Here is a 21,683-nt window from a genome sequence, read left to right as displayed (position 1 = left end):
GTCTGCACAGCAGAGCCATGATAGCTGTCTCTCAGTTCAACACCACAGCACTGTCACCCTCCACTGCCTGCTGCTCCTGTGTGTTTGTGTATGCGTCTGTGCTGAAGGTGACTCTGGTTTATCAAAGCATTGTGGTGTCACAGGTCACTGGGCGGGTCAAGCGGGACATGAAGAGGTCAGAAGGTTACACGCTCCTCTCCTATGGATGAATACTTAATGGACAAACAATCAGCCCATGCAGACAACAGTATAAGTGTTACACATGTACTTCTGACCAAAACATGCTCAACCCTCCATTGTTATCTCATTCCATATTAAAGAATAGCTTGTAGACTAATGTTCATAAGCTCAACCTCTTCATTTCCTTTGCAGAATATAATTTATTTATAATTAGTTACTTAATATGACTTAATATGAAATTTTGGTGGTAGTGCTTGTAAAAATTGCGTTACAATAGTATTATTATTAATAATAATATTGTTAGATATTATTTTTATTTAACTCATTAATAATACTTATATTAAAGTTATAGTAATGACCTTATTTTGGAATTTTGGTGGTACTGCTTGTAAAATGTGTAACATTGCAACAAGTGTTACAATAATAATAATATTGTTATATATTATTTTTATATAACTCACTAATAATACTGGTACTAACAAGTTATAGTAATGAACTTACTATTTTGGCAGTACTGCTTCTAAACTTGCAACAAGTGTTACAATAAAAAAAAATGAATTGTATTGTTATTATGTCATTAATGCTATATATTATTCATATATAATGCATTCATTATTAATTTTTATTATTATTATTTACATGATCCCAAGACTAAAACAATGAAAACATTTATTATTACTATTATTATTATTATTAAAGGATCATGTAGTCATTATTTTGTCAAAAAACAGAAATCAAATAATTTAAAATAAGTTCTGCATATCGGTTATCGGACACCTGTGCATTAATAATAATTATAATGTATTGCATTGAGGCAATATCGGCTAATGTCTAGTCATGTACAGTATTCCCTTTAATGTGTATTAAGTAAATAGGGGACAATTTGACTTTTGTTCACTTTCATGTGTAAGGGAAGTTTTAAGATCAGTTTGGTCATTATATTGCATTTATATCAGGCTCTTGTTGAATCTACGAAACCCTAAACATCTGCTAAGTGCATGCTTTAGGATTTCAAAATCACATATTTTGAAATTGGATTCTCTGTTATTCCAGAACTCCAGGCTAGAAATGAGTCGAGGTGATTCCTTCCTTAGATCTCCTCTATGCCGACTGCTGGACCCTTTTAAGGAGGGCTTGGTGTAGTCTTCATGCATGCTTCAGTGTGCACACGATGCCTGTTACTCAGGCTGTGCGTGACACTTCTATAGCAGACTTCACAACTGGGAATTTATTTGCATATTACCTACGGCAGTTGTACACATGGATCATATTTTCAATTTTGACCTTTTGGTTCTAATTCAAACCAAATGAGAATAGAGTAAAATTAAATTGCACGCAATCAGATCATATTCATTCTTGTCAGAATCAAAGATCATTTTCTGCAGGAAAAAATGGGATGATGTGAAATACAGGCTGTGGTAGTATAGATGCTGTATGAGGATATTCCTGCCACAAATGGCCCAAGTCTTTCTGTCCATCGCATAAGAATCACGTCCCTAGGGGGCGCTGCTTACAGCCGCAGAGTGAACGAGTGGGACAGAGGGAAAGCGTGAGGTGAGAGGAATGTGTTTGATGGAAAACGCAGCTGGGCGGCAGATTGTTCCAAACTCATCAGTCATGCTGGGGCCCACCAGCAGCAATCCCTCTCTCTCAGACGCTTTCCCGCTCTCACACACCAGTGTGAAGCTCCTCACAAAACTTCACACACACAACACCTGCCTCTGTGATGAAAGCCAATCCATTTCTGCTTAACTTGACTTATATAAACTATTACTTGTCTTTAATGTAGAATTTTAACTCCAGACGTTGGCCAAGCGCCAACATCAAACTGGGGATAAGCATGTTGCCCTGTCTTTTTCAGGTCTGCCATTTCTTTCTTATCCTCTCAAACAGCGTTCTATATAACCACCCAGCCTCTCTTTCTCGTTTTGTTGCAAAAAACAGGCTCTTCATTTTCTCCTCAAGCCCAAATGACAAGATTAACTGGGTTTAAAGGATGCTAGAAATCTTTTTGTGACGTTTGGCAGTGGCTTTGCTAGGATGTCAAGTACCTGTAAGGGAACTGAAGACATTGATCGGTGTGGGTGAGCGGTACGGGCCGTGTCGGCCATCAGTCAGGGAGAGGCATATGGCAAGCGCACTGTATTTACAGTCCGACACGAACAACTGGTGACAGCAGCCCTAATTCAGCACAAATAGGGTGGCTTTACATAACACATCAACAAACAAAAGACTGCCAAGAGCCTAAATAGCTCTGCTGAGTTTTCTTTATGAGGACTGAGGCCCCATCCACACTACTACGTTTTAGTTTAGAAACGCAGACCTTTTGCTACGTTTGCACCTCCTGTCCACACTAAAACGTCAAAAACGAAGATCTAAAACGGAGAAGTTTAGAAACGCTGCCAACCCCGTTTTGCGTTTTGAATCTCCGGGGGCGTTTTAGGGCGTTTAGTCAAAATGGAGGACTTTAGAAACGATGACGCAGAGGCTCACGCTCGGCTCTCTGATCGGATGTCAAACAATGGAAGAAAACGCACAACAGCCTGGACTACCAGTTACGTTAGTGCAAGTAAATTCTGCATTTCACAATGCAATAACTGCCTACATGCGCCGGAGGCAAGCTATTATTCCAGCGATCTGACAGTTCCCGTGTGCAGCGGCGGTATCGACCGTACATGGAGCGTCGGTTTTGAGTTAAGCCGGGAAGAACCAGCGCATGGTGGGATAATTTTATCAATGAAGTTGTAGTTCCTGAAGAATGGGGTGAAAACTTTTGAATGTCCAGATCGGCACTTATCAACCTCAGCGAAATCTGAGGAATAGTCAATCGGTTTGAATGGTGACGTGATCCGCGTTTTCAGTCTTTTTAATGTGGACGGAGATCAGTTCTAATACGCAGCTAAAACGCTGGTGTGGACGGAGATCGTATTCGTTTTAATTCTCCGTTTCTAAACTAAAACGCAGTAGTGTGGATGGGCCTGAGAGCGAATCTCGAGAAACTTGTCTAAGAATATGTACCGGTCATCATCCAAACCTCGAGAGAGAAAAAACGTTTTTTAATATTTTTATTAAATATTCACTGATTTTACAATTCTGCCTGTTAAAGTAAGCTTATTTTTTTTTCCATGTTACGGCTGGTTAATGACATATTGATAATCTCTGCCATTTTTAATATACAAATAAAACACATGCACAAAAAAAAATTTAAAACAGTTACCGTGGGCAATGTCAAATGAATTTAAAGTGAATTAAGACATCACAGCATTATCACAAGTTATCTATAATAAATACATTACATTACAAAGTTTAAAAATTAATTCATAAAATCACCAGTGTGGTCATTATATATAAATTTTAATTGCATTATCATATTATTTTTTTATGATAATAAAGCTATTTCTACAGTATTACATTTTTGGTAACTCCTTATTTCGCAGTGTCCTTCTTGCCTGTTTCATGTCCCACAGTAAATTATGCATAATTAAAATCACAGTGGCAAGGAAACATAAGTTGTAATAAATAAAGTGTAACTGTATCATGTTAACGCATGAATAGGGAGATGTGTGTTGGCATGTCTTAAGTTATGAAAAGAATGCAAACTATTTAATATTCCTAAATTAGGTTTCAGTTTAATGTGATTTATTAAAGTACAATGTAATATAATTTAAATATAATTGTTTTTTTCCACCTTTGAGTTTTGGGTGAAATGCGACCCGGACAGATTTTTTTGTGTGAAATTCATCTGCAAGGATGCTACCAAATATTCAAGGTTGTAAAGTCCAAGAATTGGTCTTTGAAAAACCCACAATAATCAACCACAAATGTGATTATTGGGAGAGATGTGTCCCCCTCAATGGTGCTCATGGCCATGTGTATGTGTGTACAGTAGAGGAGCTTTGTATTCGTCAGGGAGCGTGTTTCGGATTACGAAGCTTTGCCCATTAGGTGCCGTGTGTGACCTTTGACTCGGGGGTCAGATTCTTTATGCCTGTGTTTGAGGCCTTCTATCTGTTCACATAAGGAATACATATATTTCCCATTCCTGCTTGCTTCTTTTAAAGGTGCTGCCCTTTGTAGCCGCCTGCCACAGCTGTCCCTCCCACTCCCCCATGCCACATGTTGCTGGTGGTCTTGCCCGCAGTATTCATTACTTCATTAAGTGTGTTTGGGTGGGAAGAGCCCCTCTGTTTCCCCAATCAGACCGGATGCTGGTATATATGTGGGTGTGTGAATGTGCGCTCAAGCGGGGTGGATTTGCTGCAGCTGGCTGTGACCATCAGAGCTGGTGCAAGAGGGGCAGTCGGGCTGGTGCTGCTGTTTCTGGGTGGGGTCGTCCCGGATCTGAAGCCCCACATCTAGCAATCTCTTTCTGTCTGCCAGCTCGCCCCAAGAACCGCAATGCCGCAATTTCACGCCCGGTAGTGTGTGTGGGCGGCCTTGTGTGAGTCCTGACAACTGGCCCCAAGGTATGTGTGTGTGCAATGGAGATTTCGTACAGGACACGTTAGCCTTATGAGCGCTTGCGGAGGAAGCACGAGCAGGGAGGGATCGAGCAGGATTTGGACAAGCCTCCGATGGACCCAGATGTGTCTGTCTATCCGCTGCCTGTCCTTCTGGTGTCTCTTTGTCAGGGGCAGAGCGTTGGGCTCGTATCAGGGGCTGGAGGTGAGCATTTCTCTCCGCCACAGCCGACCCCGCGCCGCCCTCCAAGGTCCTGCTGCCGGGGAGCATGCGGAGGAAGAGCCCTGCTCCTTGTCCCCTCTTTACTGCTTCTGCTACTGGGACTTGGAGCCTGTTTGCTGCTGCTCCGCCGGGCATTGATTCAGGGAGCTAGTCGTAGCAGGGAACCCGACTGGCTGGATCTTCTCAGGGGAGAGGATGAGGAGGAGGGGCTCAGCACAGATGATCCCCCACGGACTCACGGCAGTCCCGTCTCATCCTTCCGATGGTTCCCCGAGTCTCTGCCCACGCTCACCCCGGGCACAACCTCCTCCGAGCCTACCTCCAGCCCAACAAGCACCCTTGCGCTTGCCCTCACGCCGCCCAGCAGCGCCCCACCCCCTCTGGGTAAGTGCCCCGACTCTTGCTTGTTTACACTCGCGTCCTGTTGTGCAATCCCGAGCAATAGCGCTGATTGATTTCTCAGAGTCGTCTCTGAAATGATTGTGGAGGACAAGACCAGACAAATCAGCTATGCAGCAGGAAGCATGCAATAGAGGAGAAAAATAAATACCTGTTAATGAAAAAGAAAGAGTTCACTCTAGGTTTCTTTTATTCTTGCATTCATTATTTCTGTTTCCGTTTGGGTGGACTGAGGGTAAAAAGTACCCTCTAAGTCTTCTGAAGTTGGGTTGCGTTACTCTTATGAGTTTTTTTTTATATGATACAAGTCATAGAGATTATTTGTACAGCGCATTTTAGTTTTGGTCTCCTGCCTTACCAGTGACTGGAAAGGTGTTGACACGCGTCTCTTGCTTTTGCTAAACTCCCTTTGAACTTCTAAGTATATGCAAATAATGTATGTAAATGTTTTACCTGCTTGTTCACATGCTTGTGAAGCTGTTATGGAAGAGTCATTTGTTTAGCATGTCTTTTGGCGTAAATATTGAGGTTTTATTTTAAGGACTGGAGTTTTTTTTTTTTCACTGACTGGTCCAATGTCTCTTTTTACAAAGACTTAAGTAAACATCCAAATACAGGATCACTATAGCAATCACACTTCAGGGAAAGCTCTGTTTCCTAACAGGCTTGCCTTTCGTTGCTGGTGTGTGTCGTTGTTAATGCAAACATGAAGAGTCTCAAGTCCACACTAAAGGTCTTAAAGAGATAATAGATTACCCAGGGCCCTTAAAGCACTGAAGAATGCACCCACACCACAGCTGTATTCTACATTCACCGCACACATGTATTTGTTTTACATGGAACACTCTGAAAGAGAATTATGTAAAACAGCACATAGATTATGTGTTACCTATAGGGATTATATGTTAGCTTGTGTGGGCCATAATAGGAACTGTAGCTGTGCCTTACATAATGAATCTGCTGGTTAAATTGTAAAGTAAACTTACTATTTTATTATTAAAAATATGGGAATTTCTCTAACTTGTGTAGAAAATATATACAAGTTAAAGAATATATATGTATATACAAAAAATATTGGGAATTGGTTCACTATATAAAACATTTATATAAAAATGTATTATAATATATAATGAAGGAAATTATTTATTTGTTTGTTATTTTATTTTATTGCTCTTTATTTGCACTTGCCCCTGAGCACACAATCATGCATACTTGCCCAGAGATAAAATGACATCAGTTCCACAGTTCAGCGCCGGTCTGCGACACAATCTAAACACCACTGACATCTGAACTCTCGTGCCCTGCAGTGCACCAAAGCTGTTGCTACAAAACTGATAGTGTGATAGCTGTTTTTTCTTTACTTGCTCTGGGCCATATGATTTTATTTAGAGGCTTTTAATAAATGCAGTGGTGCACATATAAATGTGAAATTGAGAAGACCTCTCTAAAAGGCTTTGGCAACCCCTTTAAACAAAAGGGATGCAAATAATGGTTTCGCTTAATGGAAAGCACTCAAAAGCTTGCTTTTTAAGATTGCATGCTGTATAAATTGACCTCTTTGCAGTGATGAGATTCTGCTCCCAGCTGTAACAAGAGACATCTCCTGGCATGGGGGCTGACCATGGCTTCACTATCATGATCTCTCAAGCATCATTTGTCATTCGCTGGAGCTTTTGAACTTTTTCTTTGGCTCTCCAACTACTAAAGGATGTATCAGCAAATGTGGAAGTAATTGGAGCTAGTGGATATTATTTGTTTTAAGTCCTGAAATAATCCTCATGTTCTGTTAAGTTGATTTGGTTGTTTTATGTTTGGGTCCCAGAGACCTCAGTGATTTATGTGTAAAATAATAAAAGTAATTTGGGATTAACCACTTATTTTCCCTTCAAAGGCCTGGTTTCACAGACAGTGCTTAGATTAAAACAGTATAGGCCTTACTTAATTGGGGCATTTAATTAGATTTTAGAAATATGCCCTGGAAAAAACATTACTGGTGTGCATCTTGAGACAAAATAATGTCAGTGACCTATTTTAAGATATGTCAGAACAAATAGCTTTCAGTTAAAACAGCTCAAACATGCATTTTAGTCTGGAATAGACCTAAGAAATGTGATTTATCCATTTAAAGTAGAGAATCAAATGTTTGATTCCCCAATGGACCCCCAAAATAAGTATTGTAACATTTTTCGTACAGAACTACCGAAAAATGCTATCAGGTTGAATTTATGTTAATAAACATAAATCACAAGATTTGGGAAGTCATCAACCTGATATTTCACTGTTAAGTTTATTTTTTAAGCTGTTAAGCCACTGAGTCTCTGAGTCTGCAAACAGAACATGAGAGTTAAGCCTGCAAATGAATACAAGGGGCACCTGTCGAACATCCCTACACTTATGGAATTACTCGTTTGGAGAATGTGTCTCCATGAGAAAAAAAATATACTCTCAGCAAAGGGACCTCTCCTTTCATTTTTACGACTTTCATAGAACCCTTTGGAGAGTGCAGAAAGATAGACATGTTTATAAAGCCTTCCAGATGGCCCCGTTTTGCCCCCACCCAGGCCCTCTTTTCAGTTCCTTGGCCATGAAGGATTAATCAAACTCAGGGCTAAGCTCGCTGACCAAACCCTTGGGTTTTCAAGCAGGAGAAATTGACCTCTCATGGGAGTTGTAGTGAAAGTTGCTTAGTGCATGCCATTAAGAACTTTAGCATGTCAGTTATAGAAACGTAACCTAGCCTAGCCAGTGAACACGAGGCTTTGAAAATGACCTGGCACTGCAGCTGAATGTAAAAAGAGGGTGAGTGTGAGACTGAATAAACAGCAATTGTCAAGGACTGTAGTGAAACTGACCTTGTTAACTTGGAATGCTTTGTTGATCATTTAGCGTGAACTGTGGCGTGAACATGGCTAGCCTAAGTCTGGTTTAGCTTAGAAGCAACTGAGAATAGCAAACTGACTTGTTTTCTACTCAGCAGCTCTTTACTTATTTTTCAAAATCAAAAGATTTATTCATAAAAGGTTAAATAGCTGGATAAGTGTGTGCATTTGGTTTATACTAAGCTGTCAGTTATTTGCTAGTTAGCATGCCATGCTAACAGATGACGACCTTAATCTGTTTGTATAAAAATCTTGATACAAAAAAAGCGAATTTATTTCCTCTTTTTTTTGCATTCACAGTCATTCAGAATTATTAAAATTTTACATTGGAAGGCCCTAAAAAAAGCGAAAAATCATTTAATACACGTATATACATGTATGTATTTTTATATGTGAAAAGACTTTTAATTTATATATAATATATACTATAAAAATATTTATATAGAATAACTATATAAATCATTTATGTAATAAAGTGCTTATGGCTGTTTGCGTTATTGGTCACATGACATATCCAGCTCAAGTGATTGGCAAACAAAGTTCTGTGGTCTTATGCTAGCAGCATGTGATGAGATGGCAATTCAAATAGATTGTTTTCTCCAAATAATGTTCTTAAACCACCTTCGCCCCAAATCTCCACCCATTCTCTCTCACTCTCTGCTTCACACGTTCCCCCCTCCACCTCATCTCCCTAGCACATGCAGCCTCAGCAGGTATTTGGCGAGTTTTTCCAGATCTCCAGGAGACAGCTGATGGTAACCTCAGAAACAGGATGGAATATTGTACAGGCGTGTAACTGTCAGAGCTCAATTACTGATGGAGGGAGATTTTTGAAGTGTATCACTAGACCAGAGGCATAAACATGACAGACATTGGCAGAATTACCCCACAGGCTGCTGACACGCAAGCCTTCCTGCAGCTTTGGAAGAACAGCCCTAGTAACATTCTTCTATTTAATCTAACTGTCAGAGAGTACTTTTGAAACTTTCCGTTCTGAAAAGTCCAAATTCGTGTAATGCGTAAAACAAGGAAGAAAATTTAAATGCATAGCATACAGCTGTCCAATTTCAGAATTTTTGCATGCACTTGCGATCCTGTTAAATAGTCGAAAGTGGATATTGTCTTAATATAGCCAGCTTCGTCGTCCACCCGTTCACCCTCAAGGGGATAAACAGAGTCGACTGTAAAGGATACAAACATGGCCGTTCCCAAAGCTCTGGGAGAGTGTGCAGATGTTTTAAAGGCCGATCTGAATGTTTGAGCCTCTCGATGTGGTCTTTATGAGGCTCTGAGGGCTGCTCTCACTCCATCTTTCCATCCAGGGAGGCTGAGTCTTGTTGAGTATGCTGTGCCATTAGTCCTCTAGTGGGGTAAATAGGCACTGAGATATGCTCAAACTCTCAGCGTGCATGGAGGAGAGGAACAGGGTGGCAGGGAACGTGTGCCTCCCAGCAACCAGCTGGATCCTGGCCAACCCGTATGCATGTTGTTGAAAAGAGTGTTATTATGGTTGTAAATTGCTGTTGTTTTTACTCTCCCTCTTGAATCTCACACAGCTGAGTGCATTTCGAAATATAAACATTTAAAAATGTTGCAAGATGAGTTTTCTTGGAGCCTTGGTGTTCAGATGTGTGGCCCTATCCAAATAGAAAAAGAAAAAAAAAGCTGACCAATGTGATGTGTTTGGGGGCGGGACTATCTCTTTGGCTGACCAATATCGAATGTGTTCAGGAACCGGTTTGAAAACACTCAATATTGTTACAATTCTCTTTAGTGATGCTAGTTGTGCAGAAACTGCATATTTTGGAAAGCAAAAAATAAAAGTAAATGAATTTTACATGAATAAAAACAAAGACATCCTCAAAGACACCAATTGAGAATGGTTAATGTGAAATAATAACTGTAAATGGAAACAAGTAAATAAACTTGTTTGCTCAGTAAACATCTGACATTCACTCAAGTTATACAAGACGATTACAACCAAATGTTACTCAGGGTGTTTTCTTGAGTCCTCTTTAAAATAACCAAACTCTGACTCCTGTAGTGGACCAAGAGGTGAACCAAGTGAAAAAGAGTTCTCTTTACCCAGTTCTCTTTACGTTCACACTGTCCCTGTCCCTGAAAGAGGACTCAGATCCTTTTGGTCCACTTAAGTAGGAATGTGGTCTCAGACCTCTTTGTGTTCATACTGTTGCTGTTTTGGATCTAGTTCAGGTCAGTGTTTGATGGCTGACCCTATGGCCTTCAAAATGTGATCTCATTCACTTACATTGTATGTGCCTCACTAACCAAGATATTTGTTTGTAAAGATTACTATTATTAAAATTTTTTATTATTATTATTTTGTAAAACGACATTGCTACAACTGCTGTTGAAAGAGCTTAAGTCTAAGTTTTTTATGTTTTGCACAAAAATATGCATTTTGTTGCAATACGGCCTACTAAATCCATATTCTTGCACTATATCACACATCCAATCCACATTTGTAAATCACATTTATTTTTAATTGTTTTCCTTGCATCATGTTTTTTAACATAACATCAGCCTAGAAAAAGAAAACAATAGGACACAATATACAATCAAAAGAAATATGCAAGTGAAATAAACTGCTTTAAATTTTCCAGGAACATTATACCTAAAAGCAGTATTCAAGTAAGAAATGGAACAATAAATGAAAAAATAAAACTGCATAATCTTCACTGTATGAATAAAACATATGATGATTCTACTGATTCTCATATTAGGCTGCTTTCACTTTAAGATCTACTGTAATGCACGGATCTAATATACTGATACACATACACGATTTCTATCCCAGATGTTTGCATTCACTTAAGACAAAACCAACTGTTTATGTGAGCCTTATGTGTTTTTTTAGATGCTAAAGAGAATTTAGTTTTGTACACACTCTGTAACAACTGGCTTTCTGTGCATGTGCTTAAGGTGTGTGCGCTCATAAAACTGTACTGTATATCAGAATTTTAAACTGGCAAGGCACGCATTCGTGTCTCTCTTAAAAAGTTTGGAAGCGGTTCCAAATTCCAAATTTCCAAATTCCAATTAACAACTGTATGTTGTGAACTAATACTTTATAGAGATCTGCCAGAAGCAGCAGCCATGATGAACAGCCGATTGGTACGGAGGCATCTGATGACCAAACTTTTGTGAATAGAAAAATCAAGTGAGCCCGGTCTGATTTGTGTTCACAATGCACATTTTTAGCAAACCATACCATTAGCTGAAAGTGTACCATATTCAGACACCTCTCAAGATGGTCTCGGTTCATTAGCTTTTAATGGGTCAGAGACCGCTTTGAGTGTTCATATATGAGCCAAAACTCACACAAACTGCGCTTAGATCCCTGAAAGGGACCGAGGGTGAAAACACCCTGATTTTCCACACTGTCTGTTGTATTTATTTCAACAAACTGGCACAAGATGTTCTGTAAGCTGTCTAGGGTTCCAGAGCCACACAATGTGATTATTACTTATACACAAATACACAACCTGACTAGACATGCCGTTTCGTGAACATGGAAGTCAACAAAAAAGTTCAGAAACTCTCTACCCCTCAAATCCAAACCACAAGTGTGCTCTGATTTCAATTATGTGATTTGATGTGGTAACATTAGTACCTCTAGATCATGTTTGATATCAGGATGGGCCCCGATACGCATAAAGTGCATTTCCACATCTGCTAACGTTTCACTTTTCTTGGCCTGACTACAGCCGTGTGTGTGTGTGTGTGTGTGTGTGTGTGTGTGTGTGTGTGTGTGTGTGTGTGTGTGTGTGTGTGTGTGTGTGTGTGTGTGTGTGTGTGTGTGTGTGTGTGTGTGTGTGTGTGTGTGTGTGTGGGGGGTGGGGGGGGGGGGTTACCATAGTCCTACGATGAGCTGCTCATTATTGGAAATCCGGTGGATTATTTCATTCGCAGAGAGAAAGAGGAGAACAAGATGGCTCATTTCGTTCTGTGCTGAATTCCTGACCTATTTCGTCTCAGGCCTCAGGCTACACTGAAGACAATTGCCTTCAAATTTTTGACTTTGACTTATTATCACACTTTTCTTTTCATTCGGAACAAGACAGTCTTCAATCATGTCTGAATTCAAGGGGGAAACCCCTTTGTTTTATCCATAAAGTTTGAGAAATCTTACACTACCGTTCAAAAGTTCATTTTTTTGGTTAAGAAATTAATTCTTTTATTCTGCAAGGATGCATTAAATTGATCAAAAATGACAGTGAAGACTTTTTAATATTGTTAGAAAAAAAATATTTCAAATAAAAAAAATCCACAAAAACAGCACAAATGTCAACATTGATAACTTTATTTATTTTGCACTTTACAACTTTGCAGAACGTTTACATTCACAAACAGCTGTATTACACTGCAAGAAAGGGCATATTCGTCAAATTATAATAGTGGCACTTTAAATGTTGTGTAAATAATTGTCAGTCCTTAGTTCAGGGTTTTCAGATCTTACAAAAAATATCGACATCGTTGCACTGTCTGTATTATTGTGAATGTTGCCTTATGTATTATTGAACATCATACAACAATCATTATCTCTTATACACTGTCTGACACTGAATTGTAAATCTGGCATTCACAATCTTAATTTAAACCTAAAAAAATGGAATGTTGAACAATTTTAAACAAACAAACAAACATTATAATAAAAAATAAGAAGAAATGTATAAGATTCTTCACTGCTTCTAGGTCACTAATCAAAAATGAATTTGCGATCATGTGAACTCTCGATCAAATGTTCTTACTTCCACTGAAGCACAAAATGGGACATCTCAAATCATGCAGGAGAACATGTAAAGCCATGACTCATTCCAATAATGTTAGGTCCCACCCTCATGCTTAGCCAGTTGATTCACCATACTGCCTGACATGTTCATGAGTCCATGTTTGTGTAATCTGTTAGAGAAATAAACGTTTGGTTGGAGTGTCTCGAACATGAAACAAGACTTGAGTTCAACGAATATGCCTGGTTGCTTTCAATTTTAGATTGATGAAGCTACCACATGCTGTCATTTACCTCAGACCATAATCTCAACTTGTCCCTCAGTGTATAAATGAATATGAAACGCATTTAGAAATAAAATATACATGTAATGGAAATATTCAGTGCTAATTAAAATGCCACACATGCAGTGTGTGGATAAATATCTCTATGAGTCGGTGACATAACACTTTATTTTTTGTTTTGAAACTGCAATTCACATACAATGACTTGGATACAGGTCTTCTGTAATGAATTTCTAAAGTTAAATGTATTTTATATAATATTATTTTTGGGAGCTAACGGGACCTTTTTTAACTTTTATAGTAATATGTTTCTTGCAAAAAACAAACATTTACCATTTCTATTAATACGTGGCTTGCAAAAAGTTCAAAACTACATACATTGGATTAAAACCTCTTTTTTAATGAAACATGTTTTTAATTTTCAAATTAACATAAATTATTATATATTATTTTTGGGGGGCATAAATTGACCTATTTTGACCCTATATATTAAAATGTTGCTTGCAAAAAACTGCAAACCTACATACAATCATTTGACTGCACCTCTTCTTCAATTAACATGTTTTAAAATCTAAATTAAAATGCATTTATGAATTTACCTTTCTGACCCTTTATATTAATATGTTCCTTGCAAAATCTGGGCGTCAATGCAGAGAGATGCTTTTTAGCTCCCAAATGTTGTGGTAACGTTATCTACCAGCAGGGGCCAACTGAGCCACGCTAACCAGTAAATCCAACAACATTAGTTTGGAAATCACAATATTTCTTTAATTTCATAAACAACAGTGGGCTTGATGTGGTGAAGTGATGCCGTAAAAACTGCTGGAAAAGAGACATTTGTCTTTTTCGTTGTGATTAGCAAGATTAAATAAGCATGTTCCTTCAAAACATTTGCTTTGAATGCCGTGCTGTGCTAAACAAAAAGCCATTGCGTGTTTGAAAAGGCATCAATTGGGTGGTGATGACATGAGTGTTTGTAGACATGTTCAGTTTAACAGCGGTGAGAAACGGCGAAGGTATGTGCCTAATGTGGCTGCGGGAAGCAGTTTGCCCTGTCACTCTTCACGTTTCTGCTTTTGATTACATTTTCAATAAACATGTTCTAGCATCCCAATGTTCACCCATTGAACTGGTATTAAAGGTAAACAAACTGCTGTCAAACTGGCCGTAATGTAATTTTCTGCAGGCCTCTCATTTTTTCTTACCCATGAGGTGCAATATTCCCAAAACGCTGAACGTTGCTCCGATAACACTGCGGGATTACGGATCCATTCCAGACCTGTGAATCAGCCGGAGCAGGTGGCGTGGGCTGGGGGTTCCAGCGCTTACTCAAATACTTATCTTTGCCTGGAGAACGTCTCGAACTTAAGCAGAGCAGCAAAGATGTACAGAGAGATTTGCGATGGAAACCAAAGAGTCATTGTTCTAGTGAATGACCGTTATTGTAGGGAATGGGACATGAACTGAAGTGTGATAAATGATCAGTAACTTATAATGAATGCTATCTGAAAAGATGACATGCATGTATTTTGGTTCTTGCTCAACCACATGGTTGTTCTCTTTATTGTTTACTAGGCACTCACTGAAAGCTCTGTCTATTGTGTTTTGGTTGGCATGCCTTGTTGATGTCTTAAGATGTTTTGTGTCTTTGTTTCCTGCAGTAACCACAACATCTCCCGTTTTGGGCCACGCCAGAAAATGCAACGACACAGAGAAGGCATACTGCGTGAATGGCGGTGACTGTTACTACATACATGGTATAAATCAGTTTTCCTGCAAGTGAGTTTCTCTCCATTTCCTTTACTCTAATGTCAATCTATTTATACTCCTGGTAAATCAAATCAAAGCGCCTCCACATGCATTATATTTGCTCTTAATCTATATGGGTTCTTCTTAAACTGTAGGCACTTTGGGTCCTGTGGACATAAAAGCGAAGCAAACACTGTTCATCAGGGATTTTCTATTATTTAAATGTATTATTATTATTATTATTTGTTTTTTTATTGTTTTTTATTTTTCTTATTTTTTTTTTTTAATTTAATTTAATTTTTTATTTTATTATTTAAAAACAAACGTAATTTCAACCACATCTCAAATTATCTATTGTAGGCTACTAGATGATAATTTTGTGGTGGATTAAAAAAACAAAAAGCATTTATTTTTACAAAATAGCAGACTTTGTCTAGCTAATTTCAGAATTAGCATTTTATGGATCTTAAATAGTCAATAAAGTAATGTAAAATAAGTGTACCTCTCATAATACTTCTTGGATGTAATATAAAATAACAATGCCATACTTCTTTTCATAATCCAATGACACAATTTAACAAAATTACAGATTAAAATGATACATAATAAAAAATATTCCATTCATAGCTGATATTGTTGGTTGTGGTGGAGATGACACCCCAACAGAGAGACACATTTTCTTCAAATAAATGTAAATAATATTAAACAAAATAAATGTTTTTTAGATTTCCTTTTTTGTATTTTTCTTTTTTGATGGATATTTTAAGTTGGCTTTTCATTTATAAGATTGAAGTCAAGGGTAAAACAATTGAAACCTATATACAGTAAAACTCTAATAAAATTGGTTATTTATACTCAAAATCAACCCACTGGGAATAATTCTATTGAAGAAACACCCATACATTCAATGATGTTCTTCTATAATTTTCCTTCTTTCTGTTCATCATAATGTTCCCTCATAAGTGAGAGATTAAGAACTGCACACTAAGTGAAGTAAGAATCCCTTGCCTTATTCCAGCAATGGCCAAAAGGTATCCATCAAGTCGCCCATCCTTTTCTTCTTAAACTCTCTCTCATTCTCTCCATCTATCGCATCTGTCTTCGGTCGTGTCCCTCTTGTGTCGGGGCACAGCGAGTTGACTCACTGGTGCAGATGTTGATGAGTGCGATATGACTGTGATGTGCTTGGGGAATTAAAAAAACCCACAGACCTCTCGTCCCCCTCCGGTGGCCCACGTTTAGCGTGCTGGAGCGGTGTGCATCAAACCATTGTGAAATGCCATGTCATGCAGGTTTAGAGCTAGAACAAATATTTACAAGAGCCAGAGGCCTCCCACAAGGTAAATAAGTCAGTTTGCTTACATTTCAATCACAGGGGAAAAGGACACCGATTTACACAGATGCTTTTCAATCGGGGGTGCTCAGGACGTCTTGTTATGGGCCGAAAAAATATTTTCGCCCGCATTATCAAAACAAGACCAGGGCGATTAAGTAGCTGCGAAGGGCATGATAACAAACAAGGATGCAGGAGCACATGGAAACTAGTTTGTGTTTATGTGACCAGTTCTTATAGCAGGGAATGTAAGGTGCTGTTCTTCTTCTTTTTCTTTTAAAATTAATTTCAGACCACATGTTGCGCCGTGTTATGAATGCACCTGCTGGTATTTTCGGCCCAGATGCGTGCTTGCGCGTGTTCGTCCCTGGAATACTGCTTGGCAAGCAAACTGCCAGGACATGGCTGCAACAGCCATTCAATAAGTTGTGTACAAATTGGAAGGAGCAATAACTCAATTGCTGCAGCTAATTCACTCATGGCTGAGGCACAGGTCCAGAAAAGTCAGATAATGCAGTCGAGGGCCGCTGGGAATTGTTGCCCCAAAGCTATCTCATTCAATATAGGCCAGGCTTCCATAGGAATTACTCACCGGCTGAACAAGTCTAGCCATACAAGCTACCTCAAATTTATGGCTGGCTACTTTTCATTGAAATACAAAGTTCCACACACACATATGGGGTGTAGGAATAAATGACCCGGGCTGAAATTATTTTCTTGCTGGAATGATGGGACGGGGGCTTGGGGGGGGGGTGGGGTATTTCACAGCCTTGCCAAGTTACGGCACCTTCACATTGACACCCCTGTCATGTTTACATAAGACTGGGACAGATGACAAAACTGAGGAGGAGAGAGAAATGCCAGAGGAGATGCATGGCCCGCCACTGAGGGGGGCCCTGTAGTATTCGGCTCTGCATCAAGGACAAGTTCTGATCTGAAGACTGTAGGTTACAGAGTTTTGTTTTAGTGGCCATCTCTAACTATATAATTCACTTCTCGTGAACGCAGTACACATTGGTTGTGAGTCCTGGAAATTTACGGTTTTGAGTTCAGTTATAGAATGTGGTTGTCACTCCGGTAAATGACTGAACTGTGTGTGAACGTAAACTTCTTCTTAAAATGGTTATTTTGGCCTGTCCCAATCCTGACTGGATCCAGCAATTAAAATCCTAGAACAGTGGGGAGAAAAAAACATTAAAAAAAAAATCCTTAAAATATTTGGTAACATTCCTTACACTCAAGAAGAACATTATTTGGACATTATTTGTGTACAGCACAATGACAAAACAAGTAAATAATCTGATTCGAATCTGAATTGTAACAACAACAAAAAATGGACTGCATCCATTGTCAACCTTCAATTCTACAAGTTACTGTAAGAAAAAATACCAAATATATTTTCTTTAACTGCTTGAAAATATAAGTTTATTGCTAATAATGAAAGTGCATTTGGTCCAAACTGGCTAGCCTGTTCTGCATAACAACTTAATTTAGGATATATATTAATTGTATTTAATCTTTTTTTCTTTTTTTTTTTTTTTGGCTAGAAAAATACACTATAAGGGTTTTAAAGGGGTGGTAAAACACGATTTCACTTTTCTAACTTTAGCTAGTGTGAAATGTTGCTGTTTGAGCATAAAGAACATCTGCAAAGTTACAATGCTCAAAGTTCAAAGCAAAGGGAGATATTTGCTTTTAAAGAAAAGGACTACAACAAACGGCTGATAGGGACTACACGACATTCCTCCCGGGTTAGTGACATCACCAACCCTGAAATGTACATAAACTCCGCCCCCGGGACACGCAGTCCATGTTGAGAAGAGGAAAAGTTGTTGTACAAGAGTACATTTGTGAGTCAGATCAAACTTTAGCATCCTTCTTTTTACATGCAATAGAAAGTCACTCTTTGTGCATCTCACAACAGTTCCTATACGAGCGATTTATAGATTATCATGACAGAATATCCTAATTGAAGATAGTTCACTCCACACCAGCAACATAAATTCATCAACTAACCATTCAGAGACGTCCTATTGCATTCTACATGTTGTCACTTCTTCTCGAGTCTCTCCATCTTTGTCTGACTCTGTTTTAACATTAAAGGCAGAACAGTTTCTGTCATTTTAGTGTGTCTGCTAGAGGTAATCCTAACAGAGGAGCTCTTGAAACCCCGCCCTCTGAGGCAGCTCATTTGCATTTAAAGGGCCAGGCACAAAACGGTGCGTTTTTGCTAACTCTCAAAAAGCGACAACTTTAACATGCTATATAAAAATATCTGTGGGGTATTTTGTGCTAAATCTTCACACACACACACACTCTGGGGACATCAGAGATTTATTTTACATCTTGTGAAAAGAGCATTTTACCACCCCTTTAAACTGTGTTCTTTCATGTCCCAAATTTTGTTAATCGATAAAACCTCATATAAAATGAACAGAAAATAAAACCTCATATAAAATGAACAGAAAATACAACCACTTATAAAATATTTAGTTTGACCTCCTGAGGTTGACGATCAACAAGTTAAGTGCCTCCTTTCACTGACCATTTGTTGAAAAAACGCAAACTTCATTTTTTTTAAGAGCTTCAGGCACTTTTGTGTACTCTGTTCGTGGAAAGAGCCAATAAACTTTCCAAATATTAGTCCATGAAAACAGCTGCATCGAAAGTGTTTTTTTTAATATATTTTTTTTATATAACAGCAGTACTTTTCTTCAGACCAGATGCTGCATCCTTCATTATGTAACACAATGAAGATCAAGAGATCAGGCTTTATTTCCATGAGAATGTCGTTTAGGTATGACGTGTGTGCAGGAAAAATTCTACATTATTTGATTAATTCTGACAAATTCGCCGGCAGGATAGAAATGATGCAAAGCCTTCTGGGTCAGAATGGACTCCTTTAGGCAGTGCTGGTCCTCTCGTTTTACAGAGTTACAGTGACCTGATTGAAGGCAACAGGACGCAGAAGAAAGACCCTTTGCTCTTCTTGTTTTTTCTCTTTCTCAGCGCTTTAGTGCAAAGACCTTGTCATGAATTAAGGCAGCTCTACCCAGTGAAACTTCAGCTACAGCCTTACAGTAAAGCCTTAAATATTTGAGCGAATAGTTAGATAAAGAAAACTGATTAGCAGAATGACAAAACATAAAGATTCAGTAAATAAATATTCTGTGTAAGTACAGTTGATTTTAGCTTTTGATGATTTGATTGATATTTATGTGTAGTTTGCCAGTGGTGCTGGATAGAGACTGATGTGTGTTTAAAACAGGATTAGATGTTATAACTACCAGACTGAGGGAGCTATTTTTAGGGTTTGGGTTTTTCTTAGTCTACAGTGCTCTCTATTACAGTGTATTCCACTGCTGCTGTTTTGACTCTTTTTCACAATTTACAAGCTTTTTATGAGTTCTCAGCTGGTGAAAAAACCTATCATATGTACGCACAAACAACAAGCGTGTTTAGCTCTGCACACCGCATTTTTCTGGATGTTAGGTAAGTTCAGTCGCAAAATATACATAATAAAAGCTGATTTTTTTTTGTCTCTTCGGTCTTAAATATGACAGTGTGAACGCTAAGCAAACCAGGGCTAAATGTATTTAATTTCTGGTCCATACAAAAAGAACCAAGAGAACTGAACTATAGTGTGAACACACCATTAAAGAACTCTTTCTTCCCGATCTGTCTCTTAAAAATTGCATTCATTGCTCTAATTCAGATCTCCCCCATTAACTGTCTATATATATATTTTTAAAGTTTTTGACAAAACATTTTCAATTTGTGAAACCTTGTTGAAAATGTTTGAACATCCTTAAAACGTCCGTGAGAAGCAAAATGGTTTTTAAATCCATATAGTACCTGTCAAAAATATGTTTGGAACATTACAAGTTATGTATTTGAAACAATGTATTTTAATATGTAATTTATTCCTGTGAATTTTCAGCATCATTACTCCAGTCTTCAGTGTCACATGATCCTTCAGAAATCATTCAAATATGCTGATTTACTGCTTATTATTATTATCAGTTATTATATATAACAGTTGTGCTACTTAACATTGTATATGTGTGTATTCAAATAATTGATCTTGAATTATGTTTTTCTCAAACCATTAGGATTTGTTTTCTTGTTCCCCTTAAATGTTGTGGTTAAAACAAGAACTGAACCATAAATAAACTATATTAAAGATATGTTTCATCATTATCTTACACAATTTTGCTTTTCAAGTAAATTCATCTTGTTTTATGGAATTTAGCAACAAAAAAAATACTAAATTATACTGATAATGTTAATGCATCGCTGTCTTTTGATTATATAAATGGTGTAATAACTGGTAGGTTGAAACTGTTGAAACTGCGTTCCGGCACCTCAGATATGTTATTAAATAAATAGATTAATTAATCTCAACGAATCTCGCTTGTCCCGAGATGGACCGACTGGCCGACCAAACTCCCTTCCTCCCCGCTGAACGCGAGTGATTATAAATGCGTGAAATGCACTCACGGTGGTTCAGCATGTTAGTTTAATGTTCGATATTTCGCCGGACATTGTTTTCCCTTTCCACTGTTCTATAGGGTCGGCAGTCTTACAAAGATATCAATAGCATAATTAGTTTTAACATTATGTAAACATTATCGACATTAAATATTCGTACAAAATCACCGTGCATTAATGCTGCATATTTATACCTCAGAATGCTTTGACGCGTTTCCACAACGCATGCCTGAGGGAACGTCTGCCAATTCCACTAACTGTGTTAAACGTAGCCTATAATTCGTATTATTTAAAATTACTTTTAAAATTCCAAAGCTTGTAGAAGGTTCCTATTGGCAATGCTGATCTGGAAGCCCTGAGTAAATTAACTTATCTAAGAAAATTATCCATAAAACTCATCCATTGAGCCTATGTTTACTTTCTTCACTGACACAGACGAAAATGAAAAGACTATCAGTCAAAGTTCAGCTTTAGGAGGGGAAGAACTAGACTGAGAGAAAATAAAGATTAAGATGAGCGAGCAGGTATTGAAAAATAATCTAATGCACACTGACATGATTTTAAAGCTATTTATTATCCTTTTTTTTTGCCTTCAAAAGTATTAAAATGCACATACGTAGGTCAGAGAAATCAAAATTTTCTCGGGGGAGCATATGCCCCCGAAACCCCCTAACTACCTACCTCACATTTAAATGCACATGGCTGTGGGGGGTAATGTGGGCTGATGTGGCTACAATGCCAGGGCTCAATTTTTGGCCCAGTGTTCAGCAATTTTAACATAGTATCGTCATCATCAGTGTTGATGGACCAAAATAAAACCATTCAAATATCAAGTAAACTCTTGTCCCAAAAAGTATTGCTATACCACGATACTCAATATGTTGTCCCACGGTGAGTCATTTTTCCCTGTTGCACCTACACAAAATTTGAGGGTT

General features: G+C 38.2%; 1 protein-coding gene across 6 annotated transcripts in view; it reads left to right on the top strand.

Moving 5' to 3' along the window:
* Positions 1 to 21,683, top strand: part of nrg2a (neuregulin 2a) — a 60,670-nt gene that overhangs the window by 17,214 nt on the left and 21,773 nt on the right. For all 6 annotated transcript variants that reach the window (XM_077233417.1, XM_077233418.1, XM_077233416.1 and 3 more), the window contains exon 4: positions 14,837 to 14,954. In XM_077233417.1, coding sequence (XP_077089532.1) covers positions 14,837 to 14,954 — 118 coding nt within the window. The remainder of the gene's footprint in view (positions 1 to 14,836; positions 14,955 to 21,683) is intronic.

Source organism: Siphateles boraxobius, unplaced genomic scaffold (assembly GCF_051911475.1).
Source record: "Siphateles boraxobius isolate OS27281-9 unplaced genomic scaffold, OSU_SipBor_1 18, whole genome shotgun sequence".
Classification (NCBI taxonomy): domain Eukaryota; kingdom Metazoa; phylum Chordata; class Actinopteri; order Cypriniformes; family Leuciscidae; genus Siphateles; species Siphateles boraxobius.
Note: the sequence above shows the minus strand (reverse complement) of the source record. Positions and strands in the feature narration are given on the sequence as shown.